Source organism: Corylus avellana, chromosome ca1 (genome assembly GCF_901000735.1).
Source record: "Corylus avellana chromosome ca1, CavTom2PMs-1.0".
NCBI classification, from domain to species: domain Eukaryota; kingdom Viridiplantae; phylum Streptophyta; class Magnoliopsida; order Fagales; family Betulaceae; genus Corylus; species Corylus avellana.
This window is the reverse complement of record NC_081541.1, coordinates 44,737,469-44,761,694: the sequence shown is the minus strand read 5'-3', so window position 1 is coordinate 44,761,694 and position 24,226 is coordinate 44,737,469. Positions and strand designations below refer to the sequence as shown.

Below are 24,226 nucleotides of genomic sequence, written 5' to 3'. Positions count from 1 at the left end.
TTTTCAGCAACAAAAGAAGACCATTTCTGCCACTTCATCATTTTCTCGAACCTTAGAACTTTCAAGGCTCCAAATGGCCGAACTGATGAAGAATTGCTGCCATAAAACTCAATTTTCACTTTAACAACTTCTTCAAACCCAATGACAAAGAGGCGCTGCAAAGAGGATAGCTGCCCAAGTGGTGGCAAGTTGCGACAATGATTACAGTTTTCTAGGCGTAGGAATGTTATGTTAGAGAATGAATGATCCCCAACCCAATCTGGAAGACTTCCGGCGCCATAATTGTTGATGGTGAGACTTTTCAAGTTATTATGGGGCCGGAGATTGTGAAGTACAGATCTTTGACATTCTGAAATATTAGAATCCAATGCATTCCATTCCAACACCAACTCTTCAAGGTACTTTCTATCATTCAAGCATGCTTTCAAAGCATCAGTAGGAGGTACAACGTTTTGGAGCTCTAAAATAGAAAGCCTTCCTCGAAGATTTGCAAGTTTTCCCAACTCTTCAATGCAAGCCCCATTTTGTTTGCTAATGATAAATTTAGTTAATGTTTGTAAACATTTTAGTCTACTCAACTGCATTGGCATCTCCTTTATGACAGTTCCAGTAATATCAAGATGACGTAAATTAACGAGTTTCCGCATATCTCTTGGTAATACCGAAAGATCTTTACAACCTGATAAATTTAATGTTTGCAAATTGCATAACTTACACACGGAATCAGGCAACCTTCGAATTGCAGTGGAAGAAATGTTCAAATAACGTAAATGCTTAATTTTGCCAATTAATTCAGGTAACTCAGTCATATTTTGATAGTGAGATAAAGAGAGCACCCGCAATGAGCTTAGATTTGGCAATAAGTCAAGTGGTACTTTTTTTGTTAAGTAGAAGTAGGAATTATTCGATGGCAACAGCTCCAATGGCAAGAATGTGTGCAATCGAGTAGCCTCGTAAAGATCCTCAAACTTCTTAAAGTTATCAAATTCGTTTCTAAAATACGACAAATGACGAATCCTGTTCACAATTTCGGGAGAATTGTCAACCTCCAATCTAAAGGTAAATTGCCCAGACACAAATTTTGCCAAGTCGTTGACAAGATCATGCATTACAAAACTTGATTTATTGCCACTTGATTGTTCCAACAATGATCTTGATGCCAAATCAAGGAAGTAATCTTCACCAACCTCTTCCATTCTTTTGTTTCTAGTTTCTGCTAAGAAACCTTCTGCCATCCATAATAAGACTATTTCATCTTTTACTAAAACACAATCCTTGGGAAATATTGAACAATAAGCAAAACATTGTTTCAAATGTGATGGAAGATATTTGTAACTTAATCTTAGAGCCGGAAGAATATTTGTCTTTTCAAATGACGAATCCCATAATTCACTCTTCAATATCCTCTCCCATTCATCAACATCTGGTTTAGAACGCAAGAGACCCCCAATTGTCTTTGCTGCTAAAGGTAGACCTTCACATTTTTTCACAATTTGTCTACCTATTACTTCTAGCTCTCGACGTGCATCAAATTCGTCATCATGGAATGCATATTTTGCAAATAGTGACCAACAATCTCCTTCGACTAACGGCTTTAAACGATCAATTGGAAGAGCGTTCATGATTGATGCAACATTGCAACTGCGTGTGGTTACAATTACTATACTTCCTGGTGCCCCAATTTTAAAAGGATTACTTAAGATCTCCCAATCAGCATAATTCTCATTCCAAACATCATCTAAAACAAGTAGGAATTTCTTCCCCATCAATTTCTGTTGTAGTTTAACTTGAAGCAGATTTAGATCCTTTATATCACAAGTTGACGACGTCACTGACTCTAGAACTGTTTTAGTTACCCCAAACACATCAAAATCATCTGAAACACATACCCATGATTGAAGGTCAAAATGTTCCTTCACCCTATTGTCCTTGTATACAAGCTGAGCAAGGGTGGTCTTGCCAATTCCCCCCATGCCCACTATGGGAATCACACACAAATTTTCATTGCTGCTTGCATCATTTGAGAGTAACAAGTTTATTATTTTTTCCTTATCATCATCCCTACCAAAAATACCAGATTCTTCAACCAAAGAAGTGCTGGCGCGTCTCTTTACTGATTCTCCTCCAGAACCTTCTTTCAGACCTAGAACATCCTTTTGTCTAACTAAATATTCTAGTTTGTCAAGTAGCTCTTTTATCTTTTGGTTCTCTTTGTTAAAATTACTAAGAAACTTAGAGATAGAGTTGTGTACCTTACTTGAAGTGGTTTGGAATTCAACATCCAACTTATGTTGCAAGGCTTCGGTGGCTATCTCGTCCAAGGTGTCTTCTGCATCATAGACAACATCTTTCAAGTCATCGAGCCACAGTTTCACAGCAGGCTTTGTAAGTTGTTTTTCCTCCGCGTCTTCAAGCAGTGCATTCACGGACAGCAATGATATCTTCAACTTCTCTAAGACTCCTTCGTTGAGTTTGCGTTGCCGAAAGAAGTCCACGAACTCAGGAGACGCCATTATATTAAATAACACTGGGAGGAAGGCAGCGACAACTTCAGCCATGTTTTTGGGTTTGTAATGAAAGGAAATGGAGGAAGGGGATTTCAAACGGCAGAGAAAATGAGATTACAATGGAAGATCAAATGGAAGGAAATGAAGGAAGATGAATGGAGGAAACGGCAGAGCAAAAAGAGATTGCAGTGGAAGAAATGAATGAAACTGAAGGAAGGTGATTGGAAAGAGCAGAGCAAAATGAGATAATTGAAAGCTATGTTTTGCTTTTTACACCAAACTATATATAGACAACATATTCGGGCAACTGTCAACGGCCACAACGTAAGCAATTAAGTCAGAGAAATTTATTGCTTTGTCCCCACCATTATTTATTGTTTGCAACTTGCAATCAAGGAAGGCCATTCCTTGTAAAGAGCAGAGCAATTTCACGCCGAAGAAGAAACAACCTAACCCGAGTTGTGATTGGCTCAACTCATGCTTCAACAACTCATTAACGTCATTAATTATACAATATATGACGTTAATTATATAAGATAAGCATCTGATCTTCTTGCTTATAATTACAATAATACCACCATCTTCACCTTCTTTATTATCAATCATTTATGTAGAATACTTTTTTTTTTTTTTTAAGGATATTTATATATATACTTGTGCAGATGTGAAAATATATAATATTCCCGTTTTATATTGAGAAGATGAAGAGTAACCCAAATAAAATGAGTAATTTATAAAAATAGTTATGAGTGGATGTGAAAGTAGATGTTCCCTGGTTAGTGTTGATATTTATTTTAATGCAAAGATAATAAAGAGAGAAGAAAAAATTATAACTTTTTTAAAAAAGTCAAGAAAAAGAGGTTTAAATATAAAAAAAATGAGGTCAAATTTGAAAATAATAATAAAATTCAATTATTGCAATTATTTTTATGACAAGTTCACAATAAAAATATTATTTTGTTTCCAGTTCTTTAGTAGTTTTTTTTTTTTTTTTTTTGTCGTTCACAATAAAAATAAAGATTGATCTTAATTGTATGGAAATGCATTAAAGAAAAATTACACCTCTTTAGTTTCTGCTTGTCTTGTATTTTACTCATAAAAGAAAAAGAAAAAAAAAAATGATATTATTGGTTTGGTTGTGATTTCTCCAAGTTGATTGTTTTATTATGAAATTGAAGTCCCTAAATAAATCCAAGTCAATGGATGAAGTACATTGTTATCTTTTTTGAGAGGAGGAGAATGCAAATTAAGAAAGGTACTCTCTATCTCTTTTTTGTTTTCCTTGGTTGGGTGGCTTGACTTGTTTATGGTAGGAATGCTCTTTGGTTGTAAGGCTTGAAAAGGACCACATAGTTTGCTATTTCATTCCAAGATAAGTAACCATATTCCAATTGCACCCATTGACCAATTATATGTTACGTGCTCGATTTCGTTACAAGTCGTCTTTCAATAGATTTGAATAGAGCATTTTTACCAGTCTCACCAAAATAATCAGAAGTACAAGTCGTCTTTTATTTATTTGGTGAGTGAATAGTACTCACTATCTTTATTGAGTACTATGCACTCACCATTTATTTTTGGTTAAAACGGTGAAGCCGAAAAATATAGATTTTAACCACTTTCACCAAATTGCCTCACCAAAATAACTAAAAAATGATTTTGGTGAGGCTACAAAGAATACTCACTAATGACAAGTTGAGTGCAAATGCTCCATTGAAAACCTGATAGATGACAGCTCTAGTTGTTTATGTACATCTCTACTTTCAACTCATAATATCTCCTTGAAATCTATTAAGTCAAAACCTTAATTAAAGAAATATACTATTTATTTTATTTGACCGAGAACTTGATTGGAAAATTCTAGCCGCTAATCAATGAACTTTCTTTCTCTCCTTATAGTGTGAAAGTGAAAGGGCCAGGAAAACAAAGCAATTATTCTCAAATCGGAAGAGATATTCCAAGCATATCTTATTTGAAAAGACAAATCCCTCATGATCTTTCCAAGCTTCTGGTTGAAGTTTGCATGCTGAATGTTCACAACCTTAAACACATGGGGCCATCTTTGAGGAAGAAACAAAAGGGAAAAATGCCAATCCAAAGATGTCACCAACATGAAAATTAGTGAGCTATTTTCTGGTATTTGGGTTGTAGATGAAGGATATCCAACATCTTTGGGCACCTGTTGAATAAGCGTTAGTTCAACAACTTATAACACAAATGACTTCATCCTACAAAGCCATTATGACAGCAACCATTGTAGGTAAACTCTAGAAAAACCACTAGTACCATAATTTCTTCTTGTTCTTTATTTTTAATGTAAACTGTTTCATCTTTCTCCTAACATAACAAAATAGGGTCATATATTACCCCTACATGTTTATCAATTTTTGAACTAATTGGAAGGGGAAGTATATGTAGTTTCCTTAGAAATATTCAGGTACATAATTGTATATAAAATATTGAAAGAAAATTGTCAGCAAAGTGTTTGACAGTAACAGTAAAGAGCTGATCAACATGTTCTTCATTTTTAAGATAAAAAAAAAAAAAAAAGTTTGTAGCTTTCCGCATTCTTGTTGAACTAAAATATAATCAAACAAACCGGTATCTTCAAGCTTGAAAAACCTAATTGACTCCGATCTACACCTATTAGGATTGAATAGGTGTTTAACAAAATAATATTCGAAATTAGATTTGACCTAACAAAGATATTTGGTTTCGAATAAGAAACTATTTAGAGAACTCTCTAAATGTAAAACCTCTTCGGAGCAGCCAAACCTAAGAATTCACTTCATTATAAAAAAAACAAGAATTTACACAATGTCAAACTTACAAAACCTTTGTACTTGACAATCCCGTGTACTAGACAAACGACCCACTTGTCCGTTACTGCAGTAGTTCTTCCAAAACCTCTGTACCGTTTCTTCTATGTGATCTCCTTCACCAGAACTTTGATTGGCTTCATGTGTTGCTCACAGATCCGTGGATTAAAGGCACCACCTTTACTCTAAGAGAGATAAGTCACTCAAGTTCTAGATCTCTATTGCTCTCTCTCTAAGCTCACAGTATTTGCTCTTTGAATACATCCCTTTCAATGTGCATAAAAGATAGTATACATAGAAATTCACACAACAATAAAAGCGGCTGTGTTCGGACAGGGTTAAGTATGTGTCCGGACATGGCTAGTGTTACATATGTGTAAACCGACACGGCTTCTGGCTGTCCGGACATGTCTTCTGAAATGAAGTCTTTGAAAACTGTGTCAGGACATGTTCACACCATGTCCGGACACATAAGTCATTGTTGATGTCTCTGAAATTTCTATCCGGACCTGTCTTCTGGGTGTCTGGACACACTAGACTGAAAATCCTAATTTCTTCAATTCTTCATGCTAAACCTCATTTTCAACTGAGTACAAACATATCACTGAATGAGCCAAATAAGCTAACAAAGCTCATGATTAACCCAAATTTTATTAAACCCTTAGGAATGACACCACCTAACAAATTAGAAAGAATTATATCAAAGAAACTCCTAAGATCAATGGGACTTCACAAAACTAAAGTGGCATGAAGAAGTCCCACTTAAACAGAATCTTTTCATCTCATTTTGGAAGGGATGGAAGATAAAGTGGACTAAAACTAACATGTCGGTAAGTAGTTTATATGCACTCAAGAGAAACGAAAAAACATGCAAAGACAGACACACACAAAAAAAAAAAAAAAAAAAAAAAAAAAAAAACAGAGGATATAAAGTAAGCACCATTGAAAACTGACCTGCATTCTCTAATCAACTGATATGGTCACCATCTGATACACAGCTCTCCCTTGAGCCAAGGCCATATTCATCTATCAGCTCATAATCTGCGCCCACATTTTCCCATGCATTTCTGAAATTTGAGACCCCCTCTGCTCTAACTGGTATTCATCTTCAACACCATCCTCCTCTGCCTCACCAGTGGTTGTATCAACCTGGGAGAATCACAAATATGCAAGATATGAAACTGAGTAACATGAAGTTCTGCTTTCAATAAGATAGTCATTACTTGTTCTAGTAATTGCTCTAGTGTTGTATTGGTGGACTTGTACAACATTCACTCAGTATTCTGTTTCTGCTGGTGAAAAAACATAACACATGTAGTCCCAATCAGAAACTCTGTAACATACATCATAAAGAATTGATAAAAAAGAATCTGATCATAGTACCTTGAAAAGTTTCCCAAAATCCGCAAACTCAGGAATAGCATAAATAAACTTTTCATAAGCATCAACAGTTGATGCCGGAGCAGATGGTGGAACTTTCTTCTATGCTAGTGGCTGAGACTTAAATCTCCTTGGGAACAGAGTTAATGTCAAAAGGTTCTTCTAAAGGCTCCTGTATACATATAATTAAACACATTAGGTGATTGCCCTTGGAACACAAACAAGCAATTTGTTACATCAAAAGATTAATTTTATTGGTAATTAGCCCCCTTAATCCAATTGAAAGACCCACTGTTCCCTGAGTTGAACAATATTCTTAGTGTTACCATTAGCCCATAATCCAATTGATCAAAACCATACTTTTTAATGTTTGAAGGGCTCTCAGTGGTAGCTTATTCAGTCGGTCTACAGGCACATACCAGAAAACACTAAGATACGAAGATTGTTCCAAGAATGTGTTAATACAAATTTCACACGTTCTTTCACATACCAGATGTAACATGTGATTACAATAACTAAATCAGATCAATATATTACAACTTTCCCACAAAAAAAAAAATTCCTTTCACTTTTTGTCAAAAATAAAAGAAATTTATGAACTTGAATTTAGTAAATATAAAAGAGACCCAATTGGAGAAAAATAGAACCAAATATTAAGGAGTTTGATTAATTAGCTAACCTTCTCGTATTCATGCCTCACAGAATCATGGATTCTATTTGCCTGCCTCTGTTTCTTGCAATCCCACCAAGCTCTTCGAACTTCTAATTCTGTTAATTAAAATCTTTTCCATCCAACTAATGAAACAAAAAAGAAAAACAATTAGACAGTGATGAAACGAAGAGAAATTTACTGGACAAACAAATACTAGAAAACCATGTATGCGAAAGAATTTGAGAAAGTTAATAGGAAAAGCAAGAGGATCGTATTTATAATTAACAGACTAAAGGATAGCCATTACCTAACTGTGGAAGCTAAATATGTTGTTGCCGCCTTCCACATGATGTACAGAAAATGGGACTCTTGCGGGGCTTTTAGCTCATTCAATATATTCATAATCAATCAATATGTGATCCACGTCAGGAATCTTTCGCCGCTCCTTTCCTTTCTTGCTTTGCCACTGCTTCTTCAACAAAGGGCATTTCACGATCTCTATAGAAGAAAGGGAGATAGGCAACCCCTCTTTTGGCAGGTACTCGAGCTTAGGGCAATGCCAGATCGACAATCCTTGAAGAGAAGTGAGGTGTTGAAGCTCTTTCTTGTCCAAAGATTTCATATTTGGAAACCCAGATATATGAAGATAAGTCAGACAGGAAGGCAGCAACCCTGGCTCCGGAAAAGACACCAAATCTTCAAATTTGCCACAAATTGAGAAATGTCTAACAGAAGGGAGTTTTTGCAAACCCCATCCCATCCGACTGGCAAAGAGTTTTTCACAATTATTGATGTAAATAAGTTCCAGATTGGAAGGAAAGCCACCTTCAGGCAACAATTCAACCTCTGGACAATCAATTATTTGAAAAAACTTAAGAGAAGGCAGGAGTATATGCATCTTCTCTGGCAGTGACCTCAGACTTCCACAGTTGTAGACCCAAAAGAATGTAAGGTCGGGGGCACAAATTCCTCCTTTTGGAAAAGATACAAAACTAGGGCAACCTGCGATGTTAATACGCAAGGTTACTAAATCACGTCCGTGTTGTTCTAAAAGAGTAAATGATTCCAGATTCTTACACCAAGAGATGTGTATTTCATAAAGCTTCGGGAATAAATCTAATGGAAATGACTTGAGGGAAGCACAACCATGCAACCGCAATTGTTCAAGGGATGAAAAGCTTGGGTGTGTTGGGAGCTCGAACTTCATACAGTTTGAGACTTTTAACTCTTGAAGACAGCCATTGGAGTCCACCAGTCCCTGAGGAAGGGACTCTAGTGCGCCAAATCCTTCAATATTGAGCTTTTGTAATTGAGTTGGAAATTCCTTTAACAGAACCTCATTACAATGTCTTAGCTCCAGTTCGTGTACAGCAGGAGCCCTTGGCAGTGAAGCCACTAGCTGCGGACAATTACCAATCTCGAGTTTGGCTAAAGAAGGAAGATGGACGGGCAGCCCTCCTATTAACTTCGGGCAATCATCAATATAAAGCTCTTTAAGTTGAGGAAAAGCTCTGCTGTCGTTTTCAGCACCAATAGAAGACCATTCCTCCCACTTCAACATTTGTTCGAACCTTAGAACTTTCAAGGCTCGAAATGACTGAATTGATGAAGAATTGCTGCCATAAAATTCACAATCCACCTTAACAATTTTATCAAACCCAACAACAGAGAGGTCCTGTAAAGATGGTAGTTGCCCAAGTGGAGGCAACTTGCAACAATGTTTACAGTTTTTGAGGCGAAGGGACATTATATTAGAGAACGAATGATGCCCAACCCAATCTGGAAGACTTTCAGCGGCATAGTTGTGGATAATGAGACTTTTTAAGTTACTATGGGGACGAAGATTTTCAAGTACATATTTTTGACATTCTGAAATATTAGTATCAAATGCATTCCATTCCAACACCAACTCATCAAGGTGCTTCCTATCTTTCAAGCATGCTTTCATAGCATCAGTACAAGATACAACATTTTGGAGCTCTAAAATAGAAAGTGTTCCTCGTAAATTTGTAAGTTTTCCTAACTCTTCAATGCAAGCCCCACTATGTTTGCTGATGATAAATTTAGTTAATGTTTGTAGACATTTTAGTCTACCCATCTGCTTTGGCATCTCCTTTATGTCTGTTCTAAGAATATCAAGATGACGTAAATTAATGAGCTTCCACATATCTTTTGGTAATTCAACAAGATGGTTACAATCTGATAAATTCAATGTTTGCAAATTGCACAACTTACATATTGAATTAGGCAACCTTTTAATTTGAGTGGAAGAAATGTTCAAATAACGTAAATGCTTAATTTTTCCTATTGATTCAGGCAACTCAGTAATATTTCCATAGTGAGATAAAGAGAGCACCCGCAAACATCTTAGCTTTGGCAATAAATCAAATGGTACTCTTTTAGTTAAGAAGAAGTGGTTCCTGTTTAGAAACATCATTAATGGTAGGAATGTATGCAATCGTGTAGCCTCGTAAAGAGCTTCAAACTTCTTAAAGTTATCATGTTTTCTTCTGAAATAAGACAAATGGCGAGTCTTGTGCATGGCTTTAGGAAAAGGATCAACCTCCAATCTAAACGTAAATTGCCCACATACAAATTTTGCCAAGTCATTGACAAGATCATGCATCACAAAACCTGGTTTATTGCCACTTGATTGTTCCAACAATGATCTTGATGCCAAAGCAAGGAAGTAATCTTCACCAACCTCTTCAATTCTTTTGTTTCTAGTTTCTTCTAAGAAACCTTCTGCCATCCATAATAAGACTACTTCATCTTTTTTAAAAACATAATCTTTAGGAAATATTGAGCAGTAAGCAAAACATTGCTTTAAATGTGATGGAAGAAATTTGTAACTTAATCTTAGAGCTGGAAGAATGTTTGTCTTGTCCATTGGTGAATCCCATAATTCACTCTTCAATATCTTTTCCCACTCATCGACATCTAGTTTAGATCGCAAGAGACCTCCAATTGTCTTGGCTGCTAACGGTAGACCTTCACAATTTTTCACAATTTTTCTACCTATTACTTCTAGCTCTGGATGTGCATCAGAGTTATAATCATGAAATGCATGCTTTGCAAATAATGACCAACAATTTTCTTCCGCTAACTTCTTTAAATGATGAGTTGGAACAGTGCGCATGATTGATGCAACATTTTCATTGCGTGTTGTTACAATAATTGTACTTCCTTGTGCCCCAGATTTAAATGGACTACTTAAGACCTCCCATTCAGCATAATTTTCATTCCATACATCATCTAAAACAAGTAGGAATTTCTTCCCCATCAATTTCTCTTGTAGTGTAACTTGAAGCAGATTTAGATCATTCATATCACAAGTTAATGAAGTTACTGCCTCTAGAATTGTTTTAGTTACCCTGAACACATCAAACTCATCTGAAACACATACCCATGCCTTAAAGTCAAAATGCTCTTTCATCCTATTGTCTTTATATACAAGCTGAGCAAGGGTGGTCTTGCCAATTCCACCCATGCCGACTATGGGGATCACACATAGATTTTCATGGCTAGTTGCATCATCTGCGAGCAATAAACTTATTATTTTTTCCTTGTCATCATCCCTACCAAAAATACCAGATTCTTCAACCAAGGAAGTCGTGGGCAATCTTTTTGATGATTCTCCTCCACCGCCTTCTTTCAAACCTAGAACATCCTTTTGTCTTGCTAAATATTCTAGTTTGTTAAGTAGCTCTTTAATCTTTGGCTCTATCTCCTTGACAAAATGACTAAGGAAATTAGAGATGGAATTTCGTACCTTACTTGCAGTGGTTTGAAATTCAGCATCCAGCTTCCGTTGCAAGGCTTCAGTGGCTATCTCATCCAACACGTCTTCTACATCATATAGAGCATCTTTCAGCATATAAAGCCAGTCTCTCACCGAACAATCCGTAAGTTGCTTGTCCTCTGCATCTTCGCGCAGTTTATACGCGGACAACAACGCTATCTTTAACTTCTCTAAGATTCCTTCATTGAGTTTGCGCTGCCGAAAGAAGTCCACGAACTCGGGAGATGCCATTTTATCAAATAATGCTTGGAGGAAGGCAGAGAGAAGTGACTCAGCCATGCTTTCTGGTTTGTAATGGAGGAAATGAAAGGAAATGAAGGAAGGTGGGTGCAAACAGTTAAGCAAAATGAGATTACAATGGAAGATCAAAAGAAAGGAAGTGAAGGAAGACGAATGGAGCAAACAGCAGAGCAAAAACAGATCGCAATGGAAGATCAAATGACGGGAAATGAAGGAAGGTGATTGCAAACAGCAGGGTAAAATGAGAGATATTGCAAGCTATGTTTGATTTCCAAGGCAAAGAACCTATAGAGGAAACAGGCAACGGGAGTGATGGACCCACACGGCTGCTCAGGGAAAAAAGAAATGGTCCCACACGGCTCATGGACTAGTAACACAAAGCAAGTCATTGATGAATGATGAAGTTAGACTTACGAGAAGCACTATAACTCGTTGGGTCATAAGCAAATTCCTTCAACCTCCTTATTCTTATTATTATTATTATTGTCATAAGTAGTTGATTGCTTGAAGTTTAATAGAATACGTGGGTTGGAGAAATCACAACCGAACCAATAAAATCCTCAATCATATATACTCAAAAGATCAATTTTTCTTTATAAGTAATACAAGACAATAGAAATTATAGGACATTTTTTCTCCAAATTAAATTGAAAGAATTTCCAATCAATAAAATTGCCAATTGTCTTTTAACTTTATCAATAAGTGGTCTACAGACTACAGGTCACCTCCCCAAGTTTTTCTTCTCCAATAGTTTTCCTGCTTTCCGTTTTCCTTGATTTCTTTGATTCAATCACGCGGTTTGGAGTCCACCACATTCAATTTATGGACCAACGGAATCCGAAGCTCATTCACATCAGGTTTAACAAATATTTTATTAAATTTTAGCTAACAAATACATTTTTTTTCTTTTATTTTAACTATCCATTTTTTTTAAAGCACTTATATCAATCTCAGCATTTTAGTTATTCACTTTCACTTTTTAATTTATAATGTTATTTATTTATCTACTTTTTCGTATTCTCAAGAAAAAGAGGGAACAAGATTTTTTATTAACATAATTAAGGATTTGTTGAGCTACATTGTTCAATAAATTTGTTGAGCACGATAGCAGCACATAAATTTTTTTAACTATTTTGTTGAGCTGAATTTAATTTTTTTTTTTTTTTTTTTATAAGATTAGTCAAAATAACTTTTTTACTATTTTTTTTTTTTTTTTGAGAAATTTTTACTATTTTGTTAAACCTAATATGAATGCTCGTTATTATTGAGACATCTGAAGACAACAAATTAAATTAATATATTATTTACTCTCATAATTCTCATATATTACATATTTATTATGTAACTCTCATAATTCTCATAGGTTACATATTGATTATGTACTTATTGTATTATTGGCCTCATTCAACTATAAATATGTCATTTTATTGTACAATTTAAATCAAGTGAAGGAAAGATGTAGCCAAGAAAAGGCTTTGATGTGTGGACGTAGGCCATAGATCGAACCACCTTAATCTATATCTTTCTTCCTTGCTTTTTCTCTTTATATTTTTTATATACTTTAACATGATATCAGAGCCTTAAGCAATGATTTGTCTAAACTCAATTTTTCCTTAACCATTTTTATTCATTTGCTCATTTTGCAATGACTGAAACATCACCTAAACTGATTTCTTTCATTTGAGAGTAATGATTCACATGGGTCACTAAATGATCCTCGTTATGTTCATCACTCGGATAGTTCAACAATGGTGCTTGTTGCAACTCTTATGTATGGAGATATATATGGCACTTGGATTCGTGCTATCACTTTGGCTTTATGTGCCAAAAAAAAAACTAGGTTTCGTGGATAGCACTTTGATGAAGCCAATTTCACTAAATGATTTTCCTCAATGATAAAGATGCATTGATCTTGTCTATTCGTGGATTCTCAATTCTGTTACAGGTGAGATTTGTAGCAATATTTTATATGCAGGCCAAACAATGGCTGATGTTCAAGTCCCAGCCATAATTGCTGTTGTTGGCCAAAGAAGCTGATGTTCATGTTCTGACCATAGTAGCCAATGCCGGTCAGAGTTGCCGAAGTTCAAGTTTCGGTCATAGCAGCTAAGGTTCTAATATAGGCCATAATAGCCAATTTTTCAGCCTCTTTTATGTTCAAGACCAAACCTCAACGTGCGTGATCTACTGTTGGGTTTGTGGGGGCGTATTGAGACAAATGAAGACAATGTAAAATAGTTGTTTTGAATTAAATTAATGTATTATTTACTCTTCTAATTCTCATATGTTACATATTTATTATGTAACTCTCATAATTCTCATATGTTACATATTTATTATGTAACTCTCATGAATCTCATAAGTTACATATTGATTATGTAACTCTCATAATTCTCATATGTTACATATTGATTATGTAACTCTCCTAATTCTCATAGGTTTCATATTGATTATATACTTATTGTATTATTGGCTTCATTCAACTATAAATAGGTAATTTTATTGTACAATTTCAATCAAGTGAAGGAAAGATGTAGCCAAGAAAAAACTTTGACGTGTGGACCTAGACCATAGGCCGAACCACCTTAATCTGTATCTTTCGTCCTTATTTTTTCTCTTTATATTTTTTATATACTTTAATAGTTAAAGTATATAAAAAATATAAAGAGAAAAAGCAAGGAAGAAAGATACAGATTAAAATGGTTCGGCCTATGGCCTATGTCCATACATCAAAGCTTTTTATTGGCTACATCTTTCCTTCACTTGATTGAAATTGTACAATAAAATTGCCTATTTATAGTTGAATTAGGCCAAGAATACAATAAGTACATAATCAATATATAACCTATAAGAATTAAGAGAGTTGCATAATCAACATGTAACATATGAAAATTATGAGAGTTACATAATCAATATGTAACTTATGAGAATCATAAGAGTTACATAATAAATATGTAATATATGAGAATTACGAGAGTAAATAATACATTAATTTAATTCGTTGTTTTCAGATGTCTCAATACACCCCCACAAACCCAACAGTAGATCACGTACGTTGAGGTTTGGTCTTGAACATCAAAAGGGCTGAAAAATTGGCTACTATGGCCTATATTAAAACATCGGCTGCTATGACCGAAACTTGAACTTCGGCAACTCTGACCAGCATTGGCTACTATGGCCAAAACATGAACACCGGCTTCTTTGTCCGACAACGGCGATTATGGCCGGGACTTGAACATTGGCGATTGTTTGGCCGGCATATAAAATACTATTACAAATGTCACTTGTAACAGAATTGAGAATCCATGAACATACAAGATCATTGCATATTTATCATTGAGGAAGATCATTAGGTGAAATTGGCTTCATCAAAATGCTATCCACAAAACCCAGTTTGTTTTTGGAACATAAAGTTATAGCGATAGCACGAATCCAAGTGCGATAATTATCTCCGGACATAAGAGTTGCAACAAGCACCATTGTTGGACTATCCGAGTGATGAACATAATGACGATCATTGAGTGACTCATGCGAATCATTGCTCTCAAATGAAAGAAATCGCTTTAGATGATGTTTCAGCCATTGCAAAATGAGCAAATGAATAAAAATGGCTGAGGAAAAATTCAATTTAGAAAAATTGTTGCTAAGACTCTGATAACATGTTAAAGTATATAAAAAATAAAAAATAAAGAGAAAAAGCAATGAAGAAAGATACGGATTAAGGTGATTCGGCCTATGGCGTATGCATGTCTACACATCAAAGCCTTTTTTCGGCTACATCTTTCCTTCACTTGATTGAAATTGTACAATAAAATAGCCTATTTATAGTTGAATGAGACTAATAATACAATAAGTACATAATCAATATGTAACATATGAGAATTAGGAGAGTTACATAATCAATATGTAACATATGAAAATCATTAGAGTTACATAATCAATATGTAACATATAAAAATTAGGAGAATAAATAATACATTAATTTAATTCAAAACAACTATTTTACGTTGTCTTCAAATGTCTCAATATTATGTATACATCACATTGAAGGTCTAATCATATAAAAGTCCTAAAAAATATAGCTATGAATTGCAACAAATGACAACTTAAAGTAACATGAACCAAATTATTAAACAATTATTATTATGTATGGTATCATAGCTTGCAGAATCGCTAGCCAAGATTGTTTAAAAACTTGACACGTGTAAGCTAAAGAATGGAATATATATTTAAAATTGAATCGGGTCGTCTTCTCTAGGGTTTCTCTGTGAGACAACTCGAAGGTGAGGTTTTGGTCTTGCCATGGAGCAAGGTTGAGTCTCCTTTCTATATTGGGTTGAAGGGGAGAGTCAGAAGGGGATTTACTATGGCAGAAGAGATAATCAAGATGTGTGGGAATTTAAACACTTAAGAGTGAAGTTACTATAGACTAATCTTAACCAATTTGTTTATTATTGTAATACTTGTTAATTTTCTTCAATAAGTATAGCATAATTAATTTACATGCTTTTAAAAATCCACATCCATTTTGAATTCCTTTTGTTCCTTTTTACTTTTTGAGTTGCAAGATGATTATTGATGGAACTTTCATCTACCACGTTTCGTGACAATGTATGCCCTTATGATACTAGAAGTTTGAGTAATGTTAGGGACTATCTTTTTAACTTTTCAAAGTTGATGCGACTTTTAAAATTACCATTGAATCAAAATTTATACATCTCAAATCTAATGGTGATTTTAAAAGTTACATAAATTTTGATAAGATAAAAAAAGTGTTCCTAGCATTACTCTTGAAAGTTGTCAATTTCCGTTATTGATGCCATAAGCGAAGTGTGCTATTATTGTAGGGCATAAAGTTGTGCACCATTTTAACAAGAATAAGTGACCATGCTACACATTAAATCTATCATGCTTCAAGCCACACACCAAAAAAAAAAAAAAAAAAAAGCTGTCCCCCCCAAAGTTTTGATCTTCTAATAGGTAAAGACTTGAGTTTTTAATTTTGACAATTAAAAATTTAAAAATCTGAGTTTTGATCATTTTATAAATATATAAATCATTCTCACCTCATGAAGTGGAGGTCATTAGTTTAAAATCTCTCATCCTTTTCCTCCCACCATACTCGTAAGGAATTTTTTTTTTTTCTTCTTTTTTTAGGGATCAAAAGGCAATGAAACTCGAAAGAGTGGACAACTAAGTAAACTAGGATCCTTTACAATTAGATATCCCTATAATCTCTCTACCCCCGCAATCAGATAGGGGCGGTGAGAGGTCCTCGATGCCCCCCCTGCCCGAGATAGTTGAATCCCATCAATGGCATTTCACAATTTCCTACAATTACCTACACTTTAGACATGGGATTGTAGGAGATCCTTATCCTAGCCAAAATAGATACTTCATTGATAGCATCAAATATGAGATTTGAACATAGAGCTCAAGAGGTGGCTTGCAGCACATGGTTTTGCACAAGGGAAAGGTGGCACCTGAGTCAGCATATCCCCTCACAGGGATTTGGTAGGGTCTAGTTTCCCCCACACACCAGCTCCCCAGTACCCACCGCCCACCTTCCAAATCTTTTTTGGCTTTCCTTCCAAGACATTGCTAATCAGCTTCTGGTACAAGGCAATGAGAAATCATATGGAAATTGCTGCGAAGAGGGTTGCTTCATGATTAGTGCATGTGTTTAATTAGTTAGCAGGATCTCTTTCTTATTAAGCCAAGTCTTTCAAGCATATAAAGTTTGAAAATTCCCACCCTACAACACCCTCCCCTGCTGAAAAAAGTAAAAGTTTTCTTTGCATTTTCTGATCCAGTCTTACCCCCTAGATTTTGTGGTTGATCTTCGCCACACAACCAAGAAAGGAATTCATTAGATTAATATTATGGGTGGTAATTTGTGTTTGCGTATCGAATTTGGGTCTTATCAAAACATGAGTATAAGATTGTATGTCTAGGTTAACCATAACCCAACCTATTTAATTCAACGGGTCAAACCCTTCAACCACAATCCTCTAATTTTATATTGGGTTTATGTTGAGTTTGCAAATTAAGTCAAAAATTACCAGCCAATATGTCACGTGTCAAGTTCAAGTCATGTTGAGACATGGATACTATATACGTCAACTCTAACCCCTCGGATTTTATTAAACAGGTTAAGGTCAGACTCCTCAACTCTAACCCTTTAATTTTGTAAAGTTCACGAGCCGTGTCAAAAATTGACAACCTTAAGTAATATTGCCGGTGCTTTGGCCTGCAATTTTACAAGTTAAAAGTATGTTTTAAATCAAAATCGCATAAGATCATATATATATATATATATATATATATATCAAATACAGAGAGGAACTAAGAATTTAATTTGGAGGGTAGACTGCACTGTCTTTTAGAAAGCCATCATTAAAAAAATAAAAAATAAAAAATAAATTAAAAAAAAACCCTAATATTTTTGTTTTATAAAATGATTGCAAATTTTATGCACCAAATTCACATAAGATTGATTCTCAAATAAGTCGGCAATTCAATAATCACATTAATATCTAATGCTTTCATAATCAAATTTATACCATCCCAAACACGTCTCTTAAAAAAAAATGCTTCTTCCCTAAAGCACTTAACATTATACCCCATCTAAATACCTATTTGATTTCTTGTGGAAGAGATATACTTTAAGTACTCAAGTTGCAAGGAGGTGGGGTAAGGATAGGGGGGCATCCAAGATTTGAAATCTTTGAAATATAAGGCGTCCAAACAACAACCCACAAGTAGCTAATTATTAATATCGACAAGATGAAAGGAAAAAGTCACCATTTTTTTTGTCTAGCTGGCCCATCAATTTTTCTTTGTCCAAATAAAAACAAAAACAAAAAAAACAAACAAAAGGGTTCGGTCTAGTTTAGGTATTGAAAGTGCATCACTATCCATATATATTTATAACATTGATTTGATGAATTTTAAGGTTCTAATATAAAGATTATCTAAGCTTTATTCGTTTTTTGGATTAAATAGTTGCAGATTTGATAATATAATTGTAAGGGGTAATTACCTTTTCTCCCATCAATTACAACATATTGTCAGTTTTTCCCATGAACTGTTAACTTTATTGTCCGACCCTATTATATTACCATTTTCTTTCCAAAACCTTTATTCCAATGCGTTATAGTTGATAGGAAAAATGTAATTACCCCTAATTATAAGTTTTTTCAATTCGAAGTTTTATCATTTGTGTTTGTTATATCTTATAAATTTAATCATTTAAAAAATAATATTCTAAATTCATATTTTTTTATAATTAGCTTAAGCCTTAGAAAATGTATTTCTTTGTCTTTTTTTAATTGGCACCAAGTGACCAATGAGCCGGCACATTGGTTGAGATTATGGCTGGTATTTAACGTTATTAATTAAGATTAATCTTTTTTTCTATTTCCTTGAGTCCAAGTAAAAATTATGATTTATAATTTGTTTATAAAAATTAATTTGGTCCAACTAAAAGTTTTGATTGATTCACAATGTCATCAGTATCACATGTCTTATTTTAGTGGCCTAAACTTAAGGAATCTGCCGAGAATAAATCTTATAATATCTTGACAGAAAATTGTTTAACAAATCAGACTTAATTTGATGTCCACTAATTTACTTTGGCCTAAGATTCATAAAAATATTGATAAGTACTGTTTGAATAGGGAAAATATTTGGGCAATATAACTTTTATTACAAATTTATGTGACAGCTCATATTTTATAAAAACGAGCGTAATTTAATAGTTTACATTTTAGTAGTTAACGTAACTTATCACATAGATTGTCAAGCCAAATTGTAAACGTGATAAGTGTCGTGTAATCTGTCACGTGACCGTGTATATTTTGTAGTTGATGTGATAAGTATCACGTGAACTCTCACATTTAGTACCTTTTAGATAATAAGCTCAAATGCTTCTCACGCTTATGTGGGTCCATATGAGATTCAACGTAAAATAAGAATTTTTTTTTTTTTGTTCTATTTGCTATAGTCCAAGGAAATTAAAAATTATGATTTAGAATATCTTTTTAATTTATTTTGGTTAAAAGTTTGATTGATTCACAATGTCATGGGTATGACGTATCTTATTTTAGTGGCCCAAAAGTAACGAATCTGCAAGAATAATATAATGCTAATAATATCTCGACATGAAATTGTTTAACAAATGAGAATTTGATTAGTGTTTGAATAATCACTAGTCAAAAGTTTAATTTAATTATTATTCTTTCTGTAAAGCTCATCAATCTTTTTTCATTTCTCAGTTTTAGATTTACATCTCCCTATGATATGGAACAGATCCACTTCAACCAAAACCACTCACTTTTATAGTAAAAAAAAAAAACAAAAAAATCCCACTCACTTTTCTCTTTTTTGGGCCACAAGATTGGAATACAAGCATGAAAGAATCAAAGAAGACTTAAAACTCTATAAAAATTTCAATTCTTTACTTGTTCATGGTACTTAACTAATCATTTCATGGGTATAAAGCTTTTTGTTTCAAAACTATTTTTCTCTTTATATCGCATTAGAATTTTTTTTTAAAATCCAAAAACCAAAAACGCCTCTAAGAAGCATGAACAAATAGATAGAGCTGTATTTGGCTGTCTCTGACATGCGTTCATCGTATGTTTTAAGAACATGCGTCAGTTTAATATACTTAATTAGAAAAAATTCAGAACATAAAAGAATTTGATTAATTTCTTATTCGCATATTAAAAAAATATTATTTTCTTAAAAAATGTTAGTCAAGCATTCTTATTAGTCCATCTCTCTGTTTTCTTTGGCCAAAACCACGAGTTGGAAAATGGCAAAGTTCACACATGGCACGTGCATGGAGACATTCCAACTATGTAGGCTTTTGACTCCAACGAAAAGACATCAATAGCGCAAACCTAACAACCGTGGCTTTAATTCTTATCAAAAGCGAAAGGTCAAGTGGATCATTATGAACAAGTCCAATATTATAATAGGAAACAGCACCTTCTTTGCTTGTTCTCCAATTCAAAAATCAACCTAGAAGATCCGGGAGATTCTGGAGGAAATCTGTCGGATCTTGCTTTCCAAACTGTCAGATTTTCTTGAGGATTTCCATCTCTTTCTTACTACCTCATGGGTTCCCATTTAAAAGTCACACACCCTTTGTTATTTTCTTACATTTCCTTGTCTTCTTTCTTATTCTTCTATTTCTTCTGTCGGGCTTCTCCTTTTGGTATATCTCAAGAACAATCATGGGTATGGTTGCAGAGGCACAGTTCCATGTTCTGGCTGTTGATGATAGCAATCTCGACAGAAAGTTGATTGAGAGGCTCCTCAAAACCTCTTCTTATCATGGTAATTTCATATTTTTGTTCTTGAGAGAGACAGAGAGATCTCATGAGAAATAAAGTTTGTTGCTTTATTGGATTTTGATTGTTTTTTCTTTCTGGGTATGTTTCATTTCCACAGTTACTGCTGTGGATTCTGGTAGCAAGGCTTTAGAGTTTCTGGGTGTTCTTAAAGATGAACAGAACCAAGCAAACCCACCCTCTGTTTTTCCAAATGATCATCATCAGGTATATGATCTCACTAAATGTTCTTCTTTTCTCTGTGGATGTATTTTATCATTCACTAACTTATTTTCTTTTTTCTCCTTACATAGGATGTAGATGTAAATTTGATCATCACAGATTACTGTATGCCGGGAATGACAGGCTATGATCTCCTTAGAAAGATCAAGGTAAGCATTTTTGGGAGATTTATAAATTGCCTAATTTACCTTATAATAATTGCCCATTATGCCCAATTCTGGAATATTAGATACACTTTAGTACAGAGAAATGAGATTTTCACACCAATTTTGGTTTCTTTTATATCAATCAGCCTACTAGTGAATGTAGTTCCAAATGATAAGGCCAACCTTTAGTTTCAAACCCTGATGTAAGGGGCATAATTTCTTGTGAATTTCAAAATAAAAGATATCCCTTACAAATAACTTTCCTAATGGGGCTGACTTTAGCAGATCTGAAAGTTTAAAACAATTGAATTCAAACAATTTTTATGATTTTCCCTTTTCTGAGAAGTTTGAAAAAATCAAAGTAGTGTATTAAATATGGCCATGTCTTCAATAAATCAATCTCGAATCATGATATTGATTATAAAAATTTATAATTGACCTACATTTAACCAATTTTATAAGAAAATTATTTGAGGCAAACTAAAATCTGACAGGATTTTATTTGATTTGCAGGAATCTAAATCTCTTAAAGATATACCAGTTGTGATCATGTCCTCTGATAACATCCCATCAAGGATTAACAGGTAAAGGGAATCACAGAATTTTTCTTTTTCAATATAATTCCTACAAATTCATTTAATTCTAAGTTAATTAATGGAAATTCTCTGATTCAATTCCATCAAGGATTAACAGGTAAAGGGAATCACAGAATTTTTCTTTTTCAATATAATTCCTACAAATTCATTTAATTCTAAGTTAATTAATGGAAATTCTCTGATTCAATTGGTTCCAACAGATGCTTGGAAGAAGGAGCAGAAGAGTTCTTTCTGAAACCAGTTCAATTATCTGATGTGAATAAGCTTAGACCACATTTGTTGAAGGGTATGGCCAAGGAATCACATCCAAACATTGACAAGATAAAGGCCATGGAAGAAACGCACTCACCTGACAGAACAAGAACAAACTATAATGGATTGGAAGTGGCCTAAAGAGCAATTTGATGATTTATAAAGTAGTACTAGTAGGCAACTTGCAGAACATACTCAATCCTTAGTTTTCCTCTCTTTATTGTTTTTCTATTTTTTTTTTTATTATATTGGTTAAGGGGCTCAACAGAAGTATTGATTGATAAAGAGAGGTGAAAGAGCTACATTTTTCATATTTAGGATTTTGGGCTTAGGGGGGTTCAATTGTAAATTACTACTACAAAAAAAAAAAAAAAAAAAATTAGCTCAATTTTGACTGATTTAAAGAATATTATACATTTTCTCCTTATCCCATTCCCTTGCCAGTCAATATGCACAAAATGTAGAGAAACTTCATGTTGTTGAAGATGGGTCAGAGCTTGAAAAATGGATTCTGAAAGTTGCCAGGTCCAATTTCTTGAGCCTGCGAGTATGTCTTCAAAATTAAGTGACCATGAGAGAGGATGAAATGACACACAAGGGATGTGAATTTTGTTGCTGTTCTGAGATTTGTTGTGGCTCAATACTATTAAGAAATTGGTGTATTAGATGCATGTACCTCAGTTAGCAACAATGCCCCGAGTCCTAGTTCAATGCTTAAAGGAAAAGGCATATGAACATGAAGCAAGCAAGTTCACACATTGGTGAAGTCTTGCTTTGTGGAAATATTTTCCCAATCAAAGAGAAAAAGTATGAGATATTGGTCATGTAAATGATTTGATTTGTAAAAGATTTGTCGGCAGAAAAGCACAATATATTGGTATATGGGCATGAAGCAGTTTTTTAAAGGCTTCAATATTTGTGACTAGGGTTGGGAATTCATATTCGTTGAGACTTAGATAGAAGACTATATAAAAACCCTAGTCGGACCTATTTAGTTAAATGGGTTAAATCCTTAAAGCATAACGTGTATATTTAAGAGAAAAAAGAGTATTATAATTGCAATTTCTTTTTCTTTTTCTTTGTCATAGTGGAGAGATATAGGCTTTATTGGTTTCATAAAAAGCAGTCCACTAGTTTTTAAAATACCTATTATCATAACTTGATTCCAAATTCCACTATCAGTTAAGCTACTTAACGTTCACTTAAAATGGAATTTTTATTCTTGAAAACATAAAAGCAAATCTTAATGGTAAAGTGGAGCCCCTTATGATGAAACATAAATGGTTAAAGTAAGTGCAATTAAGAGTGCATCATCATGATCAAAGAAGGAATGTGTATTTGTAGAGAAAATAAAGCTATGTGGATTAAGTTGGGGTTTTCTCCAAAGAAAGATGGTTTAGGCTGTAACCAAATAATAATTAAAGGGAAAGGTCTGTGGTTTAGGGGGATGAATATGGACTCATGAATGCTATTTCGCTTACATTAGCAACAATGTGGGTATTTTTTTTTTTCTTACTTTGGTGAGAAATGGCAAATATGGTTGTTTGTATTGGTGTTTATTGTTTGTGTTAGAGATGTTTTGGACTACGATTGCCAACGTTGTGTTTGGGAACGACGGCGAAAATGAATCTATTGATTCTTTCCGAATTGGATGGACCGTAGGTCGTTGTGCTTGAGTTGTGAAGGCTCTCCACCACATGGATAGTCCTACGTGTTCATTAACACTGCATTATGAGTGATTTGAGGTTTTAGTATAATTTTGGGTTCAAGGGTTTTGAGTTTTAGATTGACATTGTTGGGAGTGATTTTGTATGATAGGTATTGGACAGTAAAGTGTGGGTGTGATGTTGATTTTAGGCAGTGTTGGCCAAGAGTTTTTTTTTTTCAGTAGCCAAGGCATATGAAAATGTTTTTTTTTTTTTTTTTGTTTTAAATGCTAATAAGGTTTTAAACTAGTAAAATATATATATATTCTTTTACAAAACAAACAAAACTTTAGTAAACCATTTTGTATTTGATGCACATCCTATGATAGGTTGCACTAGCTATGATCTTGTATTGTTATGCTAATTAAAAAAGTATGTATTATGATCAAAAAAAACACATGAATGTTTTATAGATTGAGTTTGAAGAAATTTCTCCGACTCAGTTTAAAAGAGATTCCTCTCCGTTCATTATATGCGTAAAAAGAACATTTAGGCAAAATTATATTTATTCTCTCTCACTACCAATGTGTAATGTCTTTTAACTT

General features: G+C 34.1%; 3 protein-coding genes and 1 long non-coding RNA gene across 6 annotated transcripts; 1 reads left to right on the top strand and 3 right to left on the bottom strand.

Annotated features, from left to right (window-relative positions):
• Positions 1–61: 61 nt before the first annotated feature.
• LOC132173119 (putative disease resistance RPP13-like protein 1) lies at positions 62–2,558 on the bottom strand. The gene is made up of 2 exons (XM_059584709.1): positions 206–2,558; positions 62–96 (listed from the first exon to the last, which is right to left on the bottom strand). The coding sequence occupies exons 1-2, from the start codon at positions 2,556–2,558 to the stop codon at positions 62–64; spliced, it is 2,388 nt and encodes a 795-aa protein (XP_059440692.1).
• A 1,794-nt stretch (positions 2,559–4,352) lies between these two features.
• On the bottom strand, positions 4,353–8,762 carry LOC132167292 (uncharacterized). 3 transcript variants are annotated; one of them, XR_009438673.1, is made up of 5 exons: positions 7,666–8,762; positions 7,386–7,501; positions 6,710–6,878; positions 6,281–6,615; positions 4,353–4,686 (listed from the first exon to the last, which is right to left on the bottom strand). It is a non-coding gene; the product is annotated as an uncharacterized LOC132167292 (long non-coding RNA). The 3 variants fall into 3 exon arrangements; XR_009438672.1 differs by lacking the exon at positions 4,353–4,686 and adding an exon at positions 5,282–5,912 and having other exon boundaries at positions 6,281–6,618; XR_009438671.1 differs by lacking the exon at positions 4,353–4,686 and adding an exon at positions 5,282–5,912.
• A 5-nt stretch (positions 8,763–8,767) lies between these two features.
• Positions 8,768–10,848, bottom strand: LOC132173113 (putative disease resistance RPP13-like protein 1). The gene is made up of 2 exons (XM_059584696.1): positions 8,930–10,848; positions 8,768–8,816 (listed from the first exon to the last, which is right to left on the bottom strand). Exons 1-2 carry the CDS (start codon positions 10,846–10,848, stop codon positions 8,768–8,770), a joined length of 1,968 nt encoding a protein of 655 aa, XP_059440679.1.
• Positions 10,849–20,346: 9,498 nt separating this feature from the next.
• LOC132188051 (two-component response regulator ORR9-like) lies at positions 20,347–22,342 on the top strand. Its single transcript, XM_059602466.1, has 5 exons — positions 20,347–20,745; positions 20,860–20,966; positions 21,053–21,130; positions 21,641–21,711; positions 21,924–22,342. The coding sequence occupies exons 1-5, from the start codon at positions 20,643–20,645 to the stop codon at positions 22,114–22,116; spliced, it is 552 nt and encodes a 183-aa protein (XP_059458449.1). The 5' UTR covers positions 20,347–20,642; the 3' UTR covers positions 22,117–22,342.
• The last annotated feature ends 1,884 nt before the right edge of the window (positions 22,343–24,226 follow it).